This window comes from Bos javanicus, chromosome 28 (assembly GCF_032452875.1).
Source record: "Bos javanicus breed banteng chromosome 28, ARS-OSU_banteng_1.0, whole genome shotgun sequence".
In the NCBI taxonomy this organism is placed as follows: domain Eukaryota; kingdom Metazoa; phylum Chordata; class Mammalia; order Artiodactyla; family Bovidae; genus Bos; species Bos javanicus.
Window position 1 is genome coordinate 23,668,323 of NC_083895.1, and position 17,933 is coordinate 23,686,255.

The 17,933-nt window shown below is 37.3% G+C and overlaps 1 protein-coding gene across 5 annotated transcripts in view; it reads right to left on the reverse strand.

The window, feature by feature from the left end:
• Positions 1-6,302: 6,302 nt before the first annotated feature.
• Positions 6,303-17,933, reverse strand: part of CTNNA3 (catenin alpha 3) — a 1,922,060-nt gene continuing 1,910,429 nt past the window's right edge. For all 5 annotated transcript variants that reach the window (XM_061405110.1, XM_061405112.1, XM_061405111.1 and 2 more), the window contains one exon: positions 6,303-14,787. In XM_061405110.1, the coding sequence (XP_061261094.1) occupies positions 14,500-14,787 (288 nt within the window). In that variant the 3' untranslated portion in view covers positions 6,303-14,499. The remainder of the gene's footprint in view (positions 14,788-17,933) is intronic.

The following is a 17,933-nucleotide window of genomic DNA, read 5'->3' on the forward strand; positions in this document are numbered from 1 at the left end:
ATATCTGAGGTTATTGATACTTCTCCCGGCAATCTTGATTCTAGCTTGTGCTTCTTCCAGCCCAGTGTTTCTCATGATGTACTCTGTATATAAGTTAAAAAAGCAGGGTGACAATATATAGCCTTGATGTACTCCTTTTCCTATTTGAAACCAATCTGTTGTTCCATGTCCAGTTCTAACTGTTGCTTCCTGATCTGCATATAAGTTTCTCAAAAGACTGGTCAGGTGGTCTGGTATTCCCATCTCTTGAAGAATTTTCCACAGTTTATTGTGATCCACACAGTCAAAGGCTTTGGCATACTCAATAAAGCAGAAATAGATGTTTTTCTGGAACTTTCTTGCTTTTTCAATGATCCAGTGGATGTTGGCAATTTGATCTCTGGTTCCTCTGCCTTTTCTAAAACCATTTTGAACATCTGGAAGTTCACATTTCATATATTGCTGAAGCCTGGCTTGGAGAATTTTGAGCATTACTTTACTAGCGTGTGAGATGAGTGCAATTGTGTGGTAGTTTGAGCATTCTTTGGCATTGCCTTTCTTTGGGATTGGAATGAAAACTGACCTTTTCCAGTCCTGTGACCACTGCTGAGTTTTCCAAAAATGCTGGCATATTGAGTGCAGCACTTTCACAGCATCATCTTTCAGGATTTGAAAGAGCTCAACTGGAATTCCATCCCCTCCAGTAGCTTTGTCCATAGTGATGCTTTCTAAGGCCCACTTGACTTCACATTCCAGGATGTCTGGCTCTAGGTGATCACACCATTGTGATTATCTTGGTCATGAAGATCTTTTTTTATATAGTTCCTCTGTATATTCTTGCCACCTCTTCTTAATATCTTCTGCTTCTTTTAAGTCCATACCATTTCTGTCCTTTATCGAGCCCACCTTTGCGTGAAGTATTCCCTTGGTATCTCTAATTTTCTTGAAGAGATCTCTAGTCTTTCCCATTCTGTTGTTTTCCTCTATTTCTTTGCATTGATTGCTGAGGAAGGCTTTCTTATCTCTCCTTGCTATTCTTTGGAACTCTGCATTCAAATGGGAATATCTTTCCTTTTCTCCTTTGCTTTTCATTTCTCTTCTTTTCACAGGTATTTGTAAGGCCTCCTCAAATAGCCAATCGTGTTTTTTTTTGCACTTTTTCCATGGAGAAGGTCTTGATCCCTGTCTCCTGTACAATGTCACAAACCTCTGTGCATAGTTCATTGGGCACTCTGTCTATCAGATCTAGTCCCTTAAATCTATTTCTCACTTCCACTGTATAATCATAAGGGCTTTGATTTAGGTCATACCTGAATGGTCTAGTGGTTTTCCCTACTTTCTTCAATTTAAGTCTGAATTTGGCAATAAGGTGTTCATGATCTGAGCCACAGTCAGCTCCTGGTCTTGTTTTTGCTGACTGTATAGAGCTTCTCCATCTTTGGCTGCAAAGAATATAATCAATCTGATTTTGGTGTTGACCATCTGGTGATGTCCATGTGTAGAGTCTTCTCTTGTGTTGTTGGAAGAGGATTTTTGCTATGACTGTTGTGTTCTCTTGGCAAAACCCTATTAGCCTTTGCCCTGCTTCGTTCTGTACTCCAAGGCCAAATTTGCCTGTTACTCCAGGTGTTGCTTGACTTCCTACTTTTGCATTCCAGTCCCCTATAATGAAAAGGACATCTCTTTTGGGTGTTAGTTCTAAAAGGTCTTATAGGTCTTCATAGAACCATTCAACTTCACCTTCTTCAGCATTACTGGTTGGGGCATAGGCTTGGATCACCATGATATTGAATGGTTTGCCTTGGAAATGAACAGAGATCATTCTGTCATTTTTGAGATTGGATCCAAGTGCTGCATTTTGGACTCTTTTGTTGACCATGATGACTACTCCATTTCTCCTAAGGGATTCCTGCCCACAATAATGGATATAATGGTCATCTGAGTTAAATTCACCCATTCCAGTCCATCTTAGTTCGCTGATTCCTAGCATGTTGATGTCCACTCTTGCCATCTCCTGTTTGGCAATTTCCAATTTGCCTTAATTCATGGACCTAACATTCCAGGTCCCTATGCAATATTGCTCTTACAGCATCGGATCTTGCTTCTATCACTAGTCACATCCACAACTGGGTATTGTTTTTGCTTTGGCTCCATCCCTTCATTCTTCTCCAGTTATTTCTCCACTGATTTCCTATAGCATATTGAACACTTACCGACCTAGGGAGTTCCTCTTTCAGTATCCTATTGTTTTGCTTTTTCATACCATTCATGGGGTTCTCAAAGCAAGAATACTGAAGTGGTTTGCCATTTTCTTGCCATTGAGTTAGACAAGGCTGTGGTCCATGTGATCAGATTGGCTAGTTTTCTGTGATTATGGTTTCAGTGTGTCTGCCGTCTGATGCCCTCTCGCAACACCTAGTATCTTACTTGGATTTCTCTTACCTTGGAGTGTGGTATCTCTTCACGGTTGCTCCAGCAAAGTGCAGCCGCTGCTCCTTACCTTGGACGAGGTCACCCCTCCTGACCTTGAACATGGAGTAGTTCCTCTTGGCCCTCCTGCACCCACGCAGCCACCACTCCTTGAATGTAGGGTTGCTCCTCTCGGCCGCCGCCCCTGACCTCGGACATGGGGTAGCTCCTCTCATCCCAATATTCAATTAGTTGACATCAATATTTAGTTATTCTCTGCCATTACCTGGCATGCTCATACTTTCCTGCACCAGGTATTTCTTTCTCCCTGTTTTCTTTTTCTCCTCCCGTAAAGAAACTTTCAGAAGTCTATTTTGTGTGTGTTTAATATTGAAGCCTATAAATTGTATATCTTAATATAATAATAATAGCTAAATTTTATATTGTGGTTACCTAGTCCCAGGCATCCTTCAAAGTATTTTACATACATTCATTCATTTACTACTCATAACAACCCTATGTGGTAGGTTCTATCACCTCATTTCATTGACTATAGGGCACATTGATTGTAAAGCACATTATAATTATTTTTGTCAGTTGAACTCTGAAATATTATCTCTCTGTTACAAATGAGAATTTCGAAATAATGGGAGGTTTAGCTTTTGAACTATACTGGAGAAGACTCTTGAGAGTCCCCTGGACAGTAAGGAGATCCAACTAGTTCATCTTAAAGGAGACCAGTCCTGAGTATTCATTGGAAGAACTGATGCTGAAGCTGAAACTCCAATACTTTGGCCACCTTTTGTGAAGAAATGACTCTTTTGAAAAGACCTTGAAGCTGGGAAGGATTGAAGGTGGGAGGAGAAGGGGACGACAGAGGATAAGATGGTTGGATGGCATCACCAACTCAATGGACATGAGTTTGAGTGGGTTCTGGGAGTTGGTGATGGACAGGGAAGCCTGGAGTGCTGCAGTCCATGGGGCTTCAAAGAGCTGGACATGACTGAGCGACTGAACTGAGAGGTTTAGCAAATTGCCCAAGAAAGGCTGGTGCTAAAAATGATGAGGCCAGGATGCAGACTGGGCAAGGTATTGCCAGTGGCCATGCTTTTGAACATGGTGCCATCTTGCTACATGATGAGTCACATATCTGGGCTGTTTCTGTATTTCTCAAATCACAAACAGCTTTCCCAGTAGATCTCAAAAGAAGTCATAGGATAAACATGATGCCACCTACTTGACTATCAGTGTTTGACAGGAAAGGATTACATTGCCTTTCTACTATTAAAATAAATGAGGGTATATTAAATAGTAGAATGCAAGATGTATTCATGTTTTAGATAGAACTTAAGACTTATGCTTGCTTATGTTTGATGTTTTATACTTTATTTTGAAAATATTGTTTTAATTCTTAATCCTATCATTTAACCCAGACACTTGTCTATATCACACAGGATTATTACAACTGATTTTTCCCACTCGCTTTCCTCACTCTGAATACCCTACCAACTCTATGTCTCATTGTCTAACTAGTCATCTTATAGCTCTGTTTGAATTAGAGAACTTATTTGCTAGGAGTTATTAGTATTATTCCCATTTACAAGTGAAACCACAATCTCCTATTAAAATGTCTATTAAGGTTCTCCTTTAGTCCTGAAACTTGCATTGCTTTCTTTTACCTTGGGTGAGATTTCCACAAGCTTCATGTTTATTTCCCTTCCTCTGCTATTCAATGAACCTGATGAGTTCACGTCTTGATTCCAAAATATTCATGATTCTTTTTATCACCCATAGTACCTTTGCATATAACAGTCTCTCAAGAAACACTTTCAACTGTTGAATAAACAAATGAGTGAAAAACAGCCATGGCTTTTCCTCATCAGTGATTTTCATTTATCTAAGGCAGCAGTGATGGTTTCGGAAGAGTGACAGGGAGAATTAGGAGTTTTCAAATCCTGTCCCTGACACTAGTCTCTGTCTCTGTAAACTTGAGGATTATTGGACTCTCAGAATTTCAGATGAGATAGTTCAGAGAGGACCCACATTACAGATCAGTTCTGGATCGATTCATCTGAGATAAACTCATTCATGAGTTTTCTCATTCTTTACCAAAATATCAGCTCAGCTATTCCTATGCCAATCACCATGCTAGTGTAGGAGAAACAGAAATAAGCACAACATCATCGTTGCTCCCAAGAGTAGGGTGTATAACAGAGCTAAAGACTGCAAACATTTCTCTGGTATTGGGGCCTAGTACACCATGTGCATCTTCTTCCAAATTTAGCCCTCAGAGCAATAAACCTCAGAGCAACTGCTGCCTGAGGGATGGGCCTGGTGAATAGGGGATGCTGGGATGCTATAAGCCTTTAACAGAAGGATGGAGACATTCCAGAATCAAGCTGTGGATTTCCAGTGCTCTCGCAGAGCCTTCCTCTAAAGTCAAATAAAAAGAAACAATAACAACAAACCCATCAGTTCTCCTCCCACACCTATGCTGAATCAGTGCCTACAGAGGGCACCCCACCCAGTGAGGGGTTTAGGTCTGTGTTCCGGGGACTGCTCACTTGTGGCCCTTGGAGTTTGTCCTTTCTGTGTTACAAAAGGTGACAATGTAGACTTAATCAGCACACCTAACATTCTGTCACCACCACCAACTAGAAGGGGTAGTGAGAAGACAGGAAAGCAGCAACGACGAGGGGATTTCTTTCATCTGTGGCATTCGGAATGGCAGATTCTTGCTTCCAGGATCCTGGGGATGAAGGGTAACCTCCTATAAACCTGAGTGTGATCCATTCTCCCTTTACCATCACTCTGGGCTTTGAACATTCCCCATTGATTCTATAACAACTCCTTTTTCTGGGCCCGCATCTCATGAATCTCTTCCTTTCCAAAAATAGGAGACTAAGACACTGTAGGGAGCCTGTTACTTGACAACAAGGTACAGCAGCTCTTCCCTTACCAGCCACAGGATATTGGACATGTGGTGTCTGGAAGTTACATCTGTGAGTTACTGCTCCTGGATGGAATGCTTAATGGTGTTGCCCAGGAAATGTCAGGACATCAGCTCAGACTCCAGGCAGAAATGACTCTTCTTGCCAAGAGTGCTTTTAGTACCACTTCCACCCCCAGAGCCAGCATGACAACAGATCAAGGTGGAGAGAATGCTGCTGCCAGAGCAAATCTGGGCTCCTGGGGAAGAGTGACACAGGGAGACTGACTTGGGGAGACAATCCCACACAGCCTTTCATTAAAAGGAGGTGGCTGGCATTTATCAGAACTGAGGGGAGGCATAGTTTTTCATAGGAATCAAGTGATAAAAGACTTTAAATTTCAGACTGTGTTTTAAGAAGGTACAGAAGCAAACTGAGACCTACCAAGAAGCACCTCAAGCAGTGGGAGTCATGAAGGGAGAAAATCATGTCCTAGAATGGACAACAACAGTGTGTAAATGCTGGAAGAGGATCCAGAGACTCTTGCCATGGGATTCACACTGATGAGCGATTATCACCAGCATAGAGGTGAGGAAGCTAAGATGGATAATCCAAATCTATTAATATTCAAATGCAGAAGTGTTGCTAGAGACAATTGTATTCCATAGAAGTATGTATTCAGACAGTCTCCGAAAAATTGGTTCTTTCCATCAAGTCCTAAGTTTAGAGAACAGTTTCTCAGCTACATAGACATTCATTATTCAAGTCAAGGCCTAACATCCATACTGAAACAAACAAACAAAAAATGTGCCATTTAAACCAAAAGTTTAATTCTACTACATATTGTCTACATCACTTGTGTTCAACTGGTAGTTTGTAGTAGAAATCCTCCCAAATTGTAGTCTATGTAACCTTGACTACTGGTTAGATTACTCAGTAATTTTGTCCCACTCATAACATAAACCACGAAAGACAAACGCCAAATGCATAAACAATACTCTTCATTTTTATTGCTTTAACATATGTAGTTCCAGTTAAGCAAATTATTAATAAACTACACTGACATGAGTTAAATAATGTTTCAAATAATACTGCATAATTTCAAAACAAACCCAGTGTTACATGTGTGAAATAATTGAAATGCAATGAAAAAAAAATTAGTTTGATTCAGTTAAGCACAAAAGACATGCAGAATCTCAAACAAGGAATATTTGGGCTTCTATGTCAATGTCATGAGGGTATTAAAGAGCTTTATCTATTCCTGGATAAATAATTCATTTTTATTGACAGATGAAACTGACCTCAAAGATAAATAATGACAGCTCCACAAACACTTTTGCCAAAGTTTACCCATGGCCAAACCATAAAACTTCTTCAAGTTGGTTGTTACTACAGTAGATGGTTCACTCAGTGCCATTCTGCCTTCTGCATAGCAGAGTGAGGTATGGAAGCAAAGTAGTTTGAAACCCTTCAAATTCCATTAAAATTTAGTTCTCAAGATATTTCTATGATAAAGATGACTATTATCAACTCCTTGCTTTTATTTCATCTCAGAGTGTCTTAATTTAAATCTGCCTTCATCCTGACTTACCATGTACACATGACCTTCAGAAATGTCACTATGTTTAAACTATCACATTTGTTGTCTATAAAAGTACATACAGTAAAGTAAGTGTTTTTGTCATTGTTGTGTTTGTTTAATTGTTGCCAGGTTGCTATGGAACTAAAAATAAAATAAAAATGGAAAGCAGAGGCATCTGGAAATCTTTCACTGGAAGTTTTAATTTCTACTTAATCACCCAACAACTTGCCCAAGAAAATCTTGCTTTAGAGTCCCAACTATTAAGTACTAAATTGGGCATAACATATGTCTACTTCTGTTTTCAGGGATGTATTATTCATGGACATCAAAGAAAAATCTTTATGCTGTCATTCAGGTCCAGTGAAATTTTCTTTGGAGGAATTTTACTGCACAAGGTCAGCTTTCAAAATCAGAAGCATGGCTTAACTCTCAAAAGCAGTTGCTGAAATTCTCATATTTATATCTCATTGTATACTAGCAGACAAGAATAGAGGGCTATAATGGTATAAGATTTAGCAAGCAATGGAATACTATCTCTATAATATTTTCAAAATTAATTTTATGTTTAAAGCCTCAAGAAGACAAGTTCTCATTAACTGAGAGCATGAACTAAACTCCTAGACTTTCTCCTTTGTTTCATGAATAAACATTCCAATCCAAATTTGATCTTAGAAACCCAGACCAAAGAAACTTGTCAGTCTCAGCTAGACTATCAGTGAATATCACAGAGAGCTTCAGATAATTCATGAAGATTGGAAACTGCTGTGACATGTTGAGGACTGGCCTGCTGCTGCTAAATCGCTTCAGTTGTGTCCGACTCTGTGCGACCCCATAGACGGAAGCCCACCAGGCTCCCCCGTCCCTGGGATTCTCCAGGCAAGAACACTGGAGTGGATTGCCATTTCCTTCTCCAATGTATGAAAGTGAAAAGTGAAAGTGAAGTCACTCAGTCGTGTCCGACCCTCAGTGACCCCATGGACTGCAGCCTTCCAGGCTCCTCTGTCCATGGGATTTTCCAGGCAAGAGTACTGGAGTGGGGTGCCATTGCCTTCTCCAGAGGACTGGCCTAGGACTACATAATACATGGTTGTCTGAATAGAAAAAAAGTATATATAACTTCATGTTTTGAACTATTGATGTAATTATTAAAAGGGGGTTTTAAAATGTTTAGAGATGCTACATATTTTAAGACCAAATACTCAGAACAAACAAATAAGCATTCTTCTTGAAGATGTAAAGGAAAGAAAACTTTAGAATTAAAAAATACCTCATTTGGAATGAAAACAGAGGACATAAGCAGAATTAGTATTCTGCTAGTACTTTTAGCATTTTAGCTAGCCATTTAGATGGCTGCTGTAATATATGTCCTACATTGAAAAGATGTTTAGAGATGGTTGTTAGAAATCTGAGTCTCTTTTAAAAGAACTCTGGAGCTTCCTTTTATGACAGTTGGGAACAGGCACCATCATTCTGAGGTACCAGGTACTCAAAAGCGAAGACCCCAAATAAATACATTCACACTTAAAGGAAACATTTCTGACTCCACTTTAAGAAAAACCAGGAAGTCAAGTACCCCAGGCCTGAGAAGGGGAGGTATAGCAAGCAACAGGGGCAAGAGGGAGAGTCTAGCCTTCAGTTGTCTCTAGGAATAAGGACCATGTAAAGTTAAAGAACTCAATTTGCTTACAGTCAGGTACATATTGTATTCATTTTGTTACCTCTATAAAGAAGGAAACATACATTTCCTATGGTTCAGTCAGTTTGGAATTCAAGGAACCTTTACCTTATTTCAGTAATCCTTGGCCAGTCCTCCCATGGGATCCATAACTTTAAACACATAAATACATATTAGCAATAAAGAAGGAAAGAAATGATGTCTATAAATGTTTGTTACCAATTGATGCTAAAGATGGGTTTTAAACATACATCTCCATGGAAGATTTCACCTCTATGGAAATGAAGGTAATTTGGTGTTTTCATTTGATTTCAGATCACATAGATGAAATATTCATTCCTTATATACCCGATAGTCTTTATTCAGTTATTAGAGGTGATAATATTCAATTAATTACTTATATACTTATCAATGATGTAGGAGTGTGTGTGTGTGTATGTATGTGTGTATGTGTGTGTGTGCACAAAGTTTTGATCCTTTTGTTCTTACATAGGAACTCAGCGAGCATTTGAAATGTGTATCTCATTTTCACCTGAAAAATCTCATCTCATTTTCGAGGAAATCTGCTGTGATGGCTAAAAGTTCAGACTCCACATTGCAAACAAATTTTAAAGCCAATGAGTTTTGTAGAAAGATCCATATCCTTACTTTCTTTATCCAAGGAATAGAACTGATAATGTTTATCACATAGGGTTATTTAAAAAAAATTAAGTAAGGTAATAGCATTTACCACAGACTTAGCTCATGGCAAGAATCACTGTTTTGTTATCTGATGTATCCTAAGAACCTAGGGCAGTGTTTGGAACATCAACATTGCTTGTCAAATATTAACTATATAATATCTTGATTCACTTTGATACTGGGAAGAATTTCACCCATCATCAGCCTAGAAAATTGTCTGGATTTCTGCTTCCCATCTTGCAAACAATATCACTAAATGATCCTCAAAAGTTACACAATGTGTTCTCCTGCCCTGACATGACTTCATTCCAAACCACCAAAGACAAGTGCCCGTCTTATCCTTAAAATCTTCCTCAGGAGGAGGTTGCCAAATCTTCACAGAACTCTTCCTCTCTCCGGTATAAAAGTTCACAGCTTCAGCAACTACCTTTCTTATTCCCTTCTCCACCTCTGTCATTTACCTACTTTCTCTTAACTGTTCTGTACTTACTGATTTTTTTCCTCCAACTTGTTCATTTTGAAGATCAGTCCTTGCGTTTTGTTCTCATAAACCAGTGGGAGTTTTTGGATGCTAGAAGCCAGCCTATAACCATGAACATCTCACAAGCTACATAAAGGCCAGATCAAACCATCTATCATCTGAAGGTAAGATCGGGTTCCCTTTAGAAGTGGTTCTCTCAATCAGTATTATCTTCTTTAACAATGTTCAAGAATAGGTCCTCTCTATCTTGGTGGGGGAAAAAATTCACATGTAAAATGATGAACATAGGAAATTATTCTTTTGCTTTAATAGAAAATGTTTCTTGTTCATGTTAGTTAAAATGGCAAAAAATGCATTTAAAATGTTAATTCTTCCATTTTTAGATATCTAGGATAGTATTAACACCTTGATTAGGACATCTTCTCTCTCATTTTTAGATATCTAGGATAGTATTAACACCTTGATTAGGACATCTGGTTTTAATAACATCCATATTTTTTTATTCTAATAGACCCAAAGAACCAAATGAAAACTTTAAACTACTTTGTGTGTAGACTTTTCTGTCATTAGGCCTGACTTGTTTATTTGGTAGTAAAACAGTGCAAAATACTAATAATAAAGATATTCTAATGGTATGGGAAGAGGGTTATGAAAAAAAAATGCTATAGGGTTTTTGTCTGATTAAGTGTTGCTTTCTGGCATGTGATGTATAAATGAAAAATTATATATAAATATACATTTCCCAGGTTGCACATTTTTGTCAACTTAAAAAGAATTATTAAAATAATATGCAAGTTATTTTCTTTTAACTGGATGCCCCTAAATTTTCTGACCAAGTCAAATAAAAATATTTCTGACTTTCCAAACAGAAAAATGGTTGTTTGCTACCTAAATATGCAATAGACAGACAATCTTAACAAAAGGCAGGCTGACAAAAGAAAATACGGATTTCATTCAATTTGATATTCTGGTGCTTGCTTTGCTGACCTAGAAAATTACAGTGACAGTGAAACAGTTCTGCAGTGAGTTCACTAGAGAAGGCTAAATATGACCAGGAAAAGTCTCCATCTCATTCTACTCATTCTACCACTATAAAAAATTGTGTATCCATGGGAACCACAATCCCTAGCAGGGAAGTGTGGATTTGACACCAAAAAAGGTAAGCATGTTTTCTGGAATAGGAAAAAAAAAAAGATAATGCCATTGGGATTTTAAGTTAATAATTTTAACTAGAATGCTATTAATCAATTGATATATGGGATGGACTCCTAAAAAGTGATAAGGGATTTTGGAGCACGGACTAAGAGGAAAGCACATTATTTGGGAGTAATTGACTGGGATGAGCATGCCTGACTGTCTTCTGGTAGCAAACTGTTAGCAGTTAATAGGAAGCTACAAGCTCAAGGATGATGAGATACAAAGACCACCCTTAAAGTAAAGGTGTAGGAAGCTATTGGAAATACCTCTACTGTTAGATGTTAGTCTTTTCAGGTGCTCATTAAAATTTGAGGAGCACTAATTATTAGATTTGAGGCCCAAATTGGGTACTTAACTGTGTGTTCCCAATTTAGTCTTGTTTTAATGTGACTTGAAGACTGACCTCCTTTGAAGCTGTTAAGTGTGCAACAATGTCAGCCTGATGAAGCAGACCTTTCTGTTTTAGTTGTGGGGGTACTTACCCTTCATACAGAAGAAATTTTATGGGGGAACATATATGTTAACATTGATAAATTAAGAGATTTGCAAAGACCAGAGGCAATTTTAAGAATGTTGCATTTTTAAGAATATTGCATCTAATATGTTCACAGTTTTTATTCACGTCATAAGACAAGTACAAAGGGATTAACAAATTTCCTTAGAAATTTAGTGTTTGAATTTTTTCTAGACTCATTTATTGAGTCTATTAGAAAGTAAGAAATATTTTAATTTATTAATTTCCACTTGTGATAAGTATACTGGAAAGATTTATATTTATCATCTTTCCAATTTGAGGAAAACCTTCCAGTTTTTCAACTAAAACTGGATTATGATTTCACAGACCTTTGCTACCTTCTGATTTCAGTTCAATGTTTGCCAGTGATGCTGGTGGCTAACCAAGTTGGAACTGTCATTCTAGGTGATATATGCCCTCTCCTCCCTCTCAAAGATTTTTTTCGTACATAAATTGATTTCACCAAAGGAAAAAAGGTGAGTTTTGATTAGCAAGATAAAGCAAAGGTATCATTAGAAGAAGCACAAATCTCTGTGATGTGATTTAAAAAGGTGCATAGATGGGCAATCACCATCATTAGGAAATTTCAGTCATTCCCCTACAGAAGAGAACTCAGTTATAAATATATACACCATCTTCATACATACTGATTAGATTCATTTAACTATGTTTTATAATGCGAGGATTTGTTAATATATTTGCTGCTAATTTTGCTTACAAGTATTATACTATTAGCAGGCTTGAATTGAATTAGACTGTGAGATGCTGCACACTGCGGGAATTGAGTCAGGTGGACAGATGTCTTTCTCAGCTCTGCTCATCTTGTTCTTATTGCATCTTTGATTACTGCAACAGGCATTACTCTTGGGACATTCTCCAAGGTAATTTTATTATTATTATTATTACGTTTTCCTTAATTATAGTTGTTTGCTTTAAGCTAAGCTGGCAACCATCTGTTTTGAAGAGGGGGAATTTTTCACATCCCATTTTGGGTAGAGAGTCATTTTTTAAAGATAGACACAGAGATTATTTGATAATCATATAATTTCAAGTTGTTTATGTTGTTTTGGCATCCAGTGCTACATCCTAAACTCAAATCTGTGGAAGGCTGTGTAGAAGCAGACAGACACTAGATTTTCCAAATGAGACTCATTATTCTTGAGTGTGTGGCTTAGAGGCTAAGATGTACTAGTTTGATAATTTTTAAATAAATTATTTTCTCACTTCTACCTGAGAGAGTGTGATAGATGTAACTCTTGTAACGTCCTCTTAGAACAGAAAATGATGGGAACATTTCAACAAAGAAATCCCCTGTTTTGCTCCAATTAGGCTAGCTAGTTTTGGAAAACAATTATTTGGATTCTCTGATTCCTTTATGCACTGCTTTTTCATTTAGGGAGTAGACTGTGTTCAGAATAATTATTGTGGGCCAGTGCATACTCAGTTTTACCTATTCATACTGTGCATACTGGTCCACAGGGAGAAGTTTATAGCTTTTACTCTTAGAAAGTTTACTTACTTAGCCCAGGAAACCAGGCATTGTGGAAGAAAAATATAATACATTACAATGAAAAGTTTGCATTTTTCTCATAATTTATAATGACCGATTAAATCTGTTCCCCATACCATTTGCTCAATAGCATACACATCATGCTCTCAACTTTTATGCATCCTTATGTTTCACACATTCTTTTACCCAAACTAGTCCTCCTATCATCACCTGAAGTTGTATGTTTAAACTTTACCTTGTCAAACTATGATGACATGGTTGTTGAAAAAAGTCATCAATGGCGATTTATTACAAAGTGAAGTCATAATTTTGGTATAATTTTGATAGAGTAGAATAGGAAATGCATGTTTGAAATCCTGTGAATGGGAACTCTATGCATGAAAAAAAGTAAAACTGAAAGTTGACTCCTCCAAAGAGAGATAGGACTAGAGAGAGAGAAGCATTGCACTAGTCTCTGAAACTGTTATAACATCCATTATGAACTCAACTAGGAATGAGCAATGATGGTAGTTAAAAGTGACCTGAATGACTTTTATTTTAAAAAATGTTATCAAAATCACTCCAGCTTCATTACCTTTAACTCTACTTCATAGTTCAGTGGTACAATTTGCTCATATTTTTTGAGTTATATTTTACTCAATGCCAAAAGGTTTCTCAAATTGGTCTTTTCCTGTTAATTATACTTGCAAGCTGATATAAATAAAGTTTTAGAGTCATGCAGAACTCTTTGCACTTCTTGTATCGTAACTCACTTGGGGATAGAGTTAGATGCCCATATCCCCAGTGGAGGATAACTCTTACTCCATATATTAATATGTATTCTGGTGAACCTTCTTAAACCCAAAACCCAATGTGCACAACTGTTGAACACAATGGAACTCTGAAACACACACATTTGTGACATGAAAACTCATAACTTTTATAATGTTAATTGTTTCATAAATAATCAAGACAGACATTGAAAATCCAGAAGTAGCTTGACTGCTCTCATACCTGGTTAGTTTCTGATGGATATTAGCCCAATCATTTGACAGTAGTTTCAAATATCTAGAGACTGATTTCTTTTTTACCCCTGTTGAAGGAATCACACATCTACCAGGTTAGATGAGATAAATGACATATGTGGAGATTAAATTGAAAGTATTTTTATGAAATCTTTTGTTTGCATTGAAAACCAAGTCAAGAGCTCATGTCAATGTTTTAATTCAAAGGGTGAATTTAATCAAAAAGGGTGAGTATATTTAACCTATTACAGATGAACAGGACTCACTTGAGAAATGAATATAAGATACTCTGTGATGGGAAAGGCTGAATGACACCTGGAGATTTCATTCATTCAATAAGCATATGTTGGCCATACAGAAATGACAATGACAAGATCCCAAATATATGTTGCTCATGTGGGTTAGGGTTTCAATGTTTTACATCATTTGTGGGTTAAATTCTAAGTTAGTGAACTTACAGAACTAATCAAGTGTAAAAATAAAGGAGTGTGTTTAGCCAGGACTTCGTAATATACACACTAGAGTAGAACAGTGGTTTCAGTAGACTTGTCTTCCTCTGAATTCACTCATGACTTGCACTGGGTGGATTTTTTTCTTTGCTGAGCCTCGTCTGACAGCTGCATAAGTTTCCTCTGGTTTCTCTCTTTTAATCAAGGGCTTTTTTGCAGGAGCCTTCATTCTCCACATCACAACTGGGTGCCGGGGCCCAGTGGGACTCTGAATTCGGATGATCTTGGTTGAGGCAATGTAAGACATTTTCACTGTTTGCACTACAGCATTCATTAAATTTTTGGCTGCTTGGATCAGGGAGGTGACACTGTCCAACTGTAGAGGGGGAAAAAAGCTATTATTTGAGAACATAATCAGGAATTTAAAGAGATTTAATGTCACAGAAAATGAAATGTGCGACACTTGTTTTTAACCCCAGAAATGATAGTTATTTTATCTCAGAAATGAATGAGTTAATTCACATTTTATGTATCTATGTAAATTATCACATCAATCTATGTTAATCATTTAGTTATTGATCTGATGCATAAATAGATCCATATTCTATTTTCTAAGATGATATCTTAGGTTAATTTTTTTTCCTGGTTTTCAGTGAACTCTATTCTATAGCTTCTATATCATATCATAAGGCCCAGATGGGTTACAGCTTTCTTTGTAATGGATCTCCATAATTCCAGGGTTAATGTTGACCCCTTGTATAAGAGATGACTATCTACAGTAAAAGCTCTATCATGTAAAAGTAACTTAGTAAGAACAACTGAAAAATCTTAGGGAATTCATAGTCTAAGATAAATAATATATACATATACATACATGCATGTAAACCACTAATTTTTATGAATATTTATTTCACAAATAATTCCACCTAAAAGAGTCTTTTAAACACAGAATGATTAACCTATCATGCAGAGTATTAAAATAGATAAAACCAAGGCCTTACAGTCAAATCTGGTTTAAATTCCAGGACTGCCATTTAATTACATAAACTAATCATTTAACTATCTTCATTCTAGTTTTCTTGGATATTAAATAGGAAAGGAATGTTTATTAAAGTCAAAATAACATATATAAGTAACCTTATAGAGTGATGGTCAATTATTAAATATTTCCTTTGTTTCTTGTGAAGGTTGAGAAAATTGCTTAATCATATACTAACGAACATTCTAAAAGAAACCTTTCCCACATAACTCTATTTTGTAACTGTTTTGTTTCCTGGGTTGTTCACAAAAACAGTCTCTGGACAAAACGATGTGATATTCCTAGAATCTTGCAAAATACTTTAGGGCTAGCCAAGCTGGTTCATTTTTATATAACTAATGCTTCTTCCATTATTTTCGTTTGGCAGATTGTCACCCACAGCCAATTCACACTCTACTGTCACCTCTCTGTGATGTGTGCTGTCAGGGTTGAGGCTCAAACCCTGGCTCTGTAGATACTGAAATCCATCAGCAGCTGCCTGGCTTAAGTACCCTAGCTTTGCAGTTCAGGGAGTCTCATCTCACATACAGAATAAATGAGTGAAGGAAAGTAGTAAGCTGAGGTTATGTGCCTGGGGCAGTGGTCTACTTGGCTGCTTTCCTGGGAGAAAATTTAATTAGCTCCATTATATGCTCGGTCTGAAATCCTTGAAAAGGTAACACCAAACAATATGTAATTTGAGAGACAGTGATACTTGGAAATTACACTCGATTAAGTCTTTTTACTTATTGAAGCCAGGAAGGTAAAATCTGTGCATGTGGCAGGAATGACATTTTTTATTAACAAAAATTAAACAAGATTTCATGAAGCACTCACACTTAAATGTTTTTCTGTATTTCATAAAACATTTAGAACTTCTGAATCTGTACACAACTTTAAATAAAAAACAACTAGACTTTGAATAGAATAACACACTTTGTTATTAAGGTTACTCTATGGACACATTGCCGGAGAAGGCAATGGCACCCCACTCCAGTACTCTTGCCTGGAAATCCCATGGACGGAGGAGACTGGTAGGCTGCAGTCCATGGGGTCGCTAAGAGTCGGACATCACTGAGCAACTTCACTTTCCCTTTTCACCTTCATATATTGGAGAAGGAAATAGCAACCCACTCCAGTGTTCTTGCCTGGAGAATCCCAGGGATGGGGAAGCCTGGTGGGCTGCTGTCTATGGGGTCGCACAGAGTCAGACATGATTGAAGCGACTTAGCAGCAGCAGCAGCATGGACACATTGCAGGCTAAAATCTGTTGTTTAATAATTAGCAATTTTCATTAAAGGCCTTCTGCAGCTAGTTAGATTCTGAAAGTCATTTTCAATCTCACCAAAAGAAAAAAAAAGTTTTTCTAAATGACAAATGAACGTGAATAGTAATGAGGATCCTTGGTAATTTTCTCCCTCAAACATGAAACTCTTTGGTTTATTCCAAGGGCTCTGTGATATCATTAAATCTTCCATAGAAGAAGGTCCTAGTGACCTGCTATCATTCAAGATTTCACCAGAGGCTCTGGTCTTCCCACTCTAAAACTTATATTTTCTCCTTTTGACTCTGTAATCTTGTCATGTATAGATTGTGTTTATTTTATTTTATTTTAATTTTTCCATAGGAGTGGGTTTTATATATAAACCTATTCTTGAAGGATGGTGAAATTAAATTTGTGCCTTAAAATGTGGAAATCAACTTGTCTTCTTCCCTCACTGATTCAGCAAAGCTTTGTCTGTACCATTGTGATCTCTTATGCTGGCCTCTGACAATTTCTTTTATTTTAAAATCCTAAATGACTATAGTAGGATTTCTCCTCCAGCAGACTGAAAAAAACACAGGACAAATTATCCCCCTAGGAGAGCACGAAGACTACTTTTACAGACAGATTAGGACAATTGCTGAAAGAATACTGTTATTTCATGAGGAAAGATCGTGAGACATTCTCTGAGGATTTTTGATGTCCAAGAGCTATGTGCATTAAGATGCCTGCCTTTCTACTATGAGTCAAATCACAGGGCACAGAGCAAGAGCACAGACCAGCCAAGCACACGGTAGGAAATTTTGTTTGAGACCCAAGCAGTGCCTCAGGCGTACTCATAGAGAATAACTGCACAACTTCATGTCTGCAAAAGAAAAAAAAGTATTATAAGCCCTCTTACCAGGCTTACTTTAATGAAAAACCCTCCAAGGGAAGAATTCAAAAGAATTCTCTTCATGAAAACAAGGCATATTTGAGTAGGGTAATACATCACTTTGGGATTTCTGTGTTCAACTTAACAAAATTTTCTGAGTTTCACAATTGTACCTGTGCAAATGAGAATGTTATTTTACTTTAAAGGCCTGTGGAGTAAACCAATCAGACTATAAAGGTCAGGTCCAAAATTCTCTACCATTACAAATAACTTTCATCAATTGTAAAGACTTCTAGGCAAATGTAACCTGAAATGTGTGCCATAAAAGGAACTATTTTTCCTAATATCTGGTAACACTCTGATCTA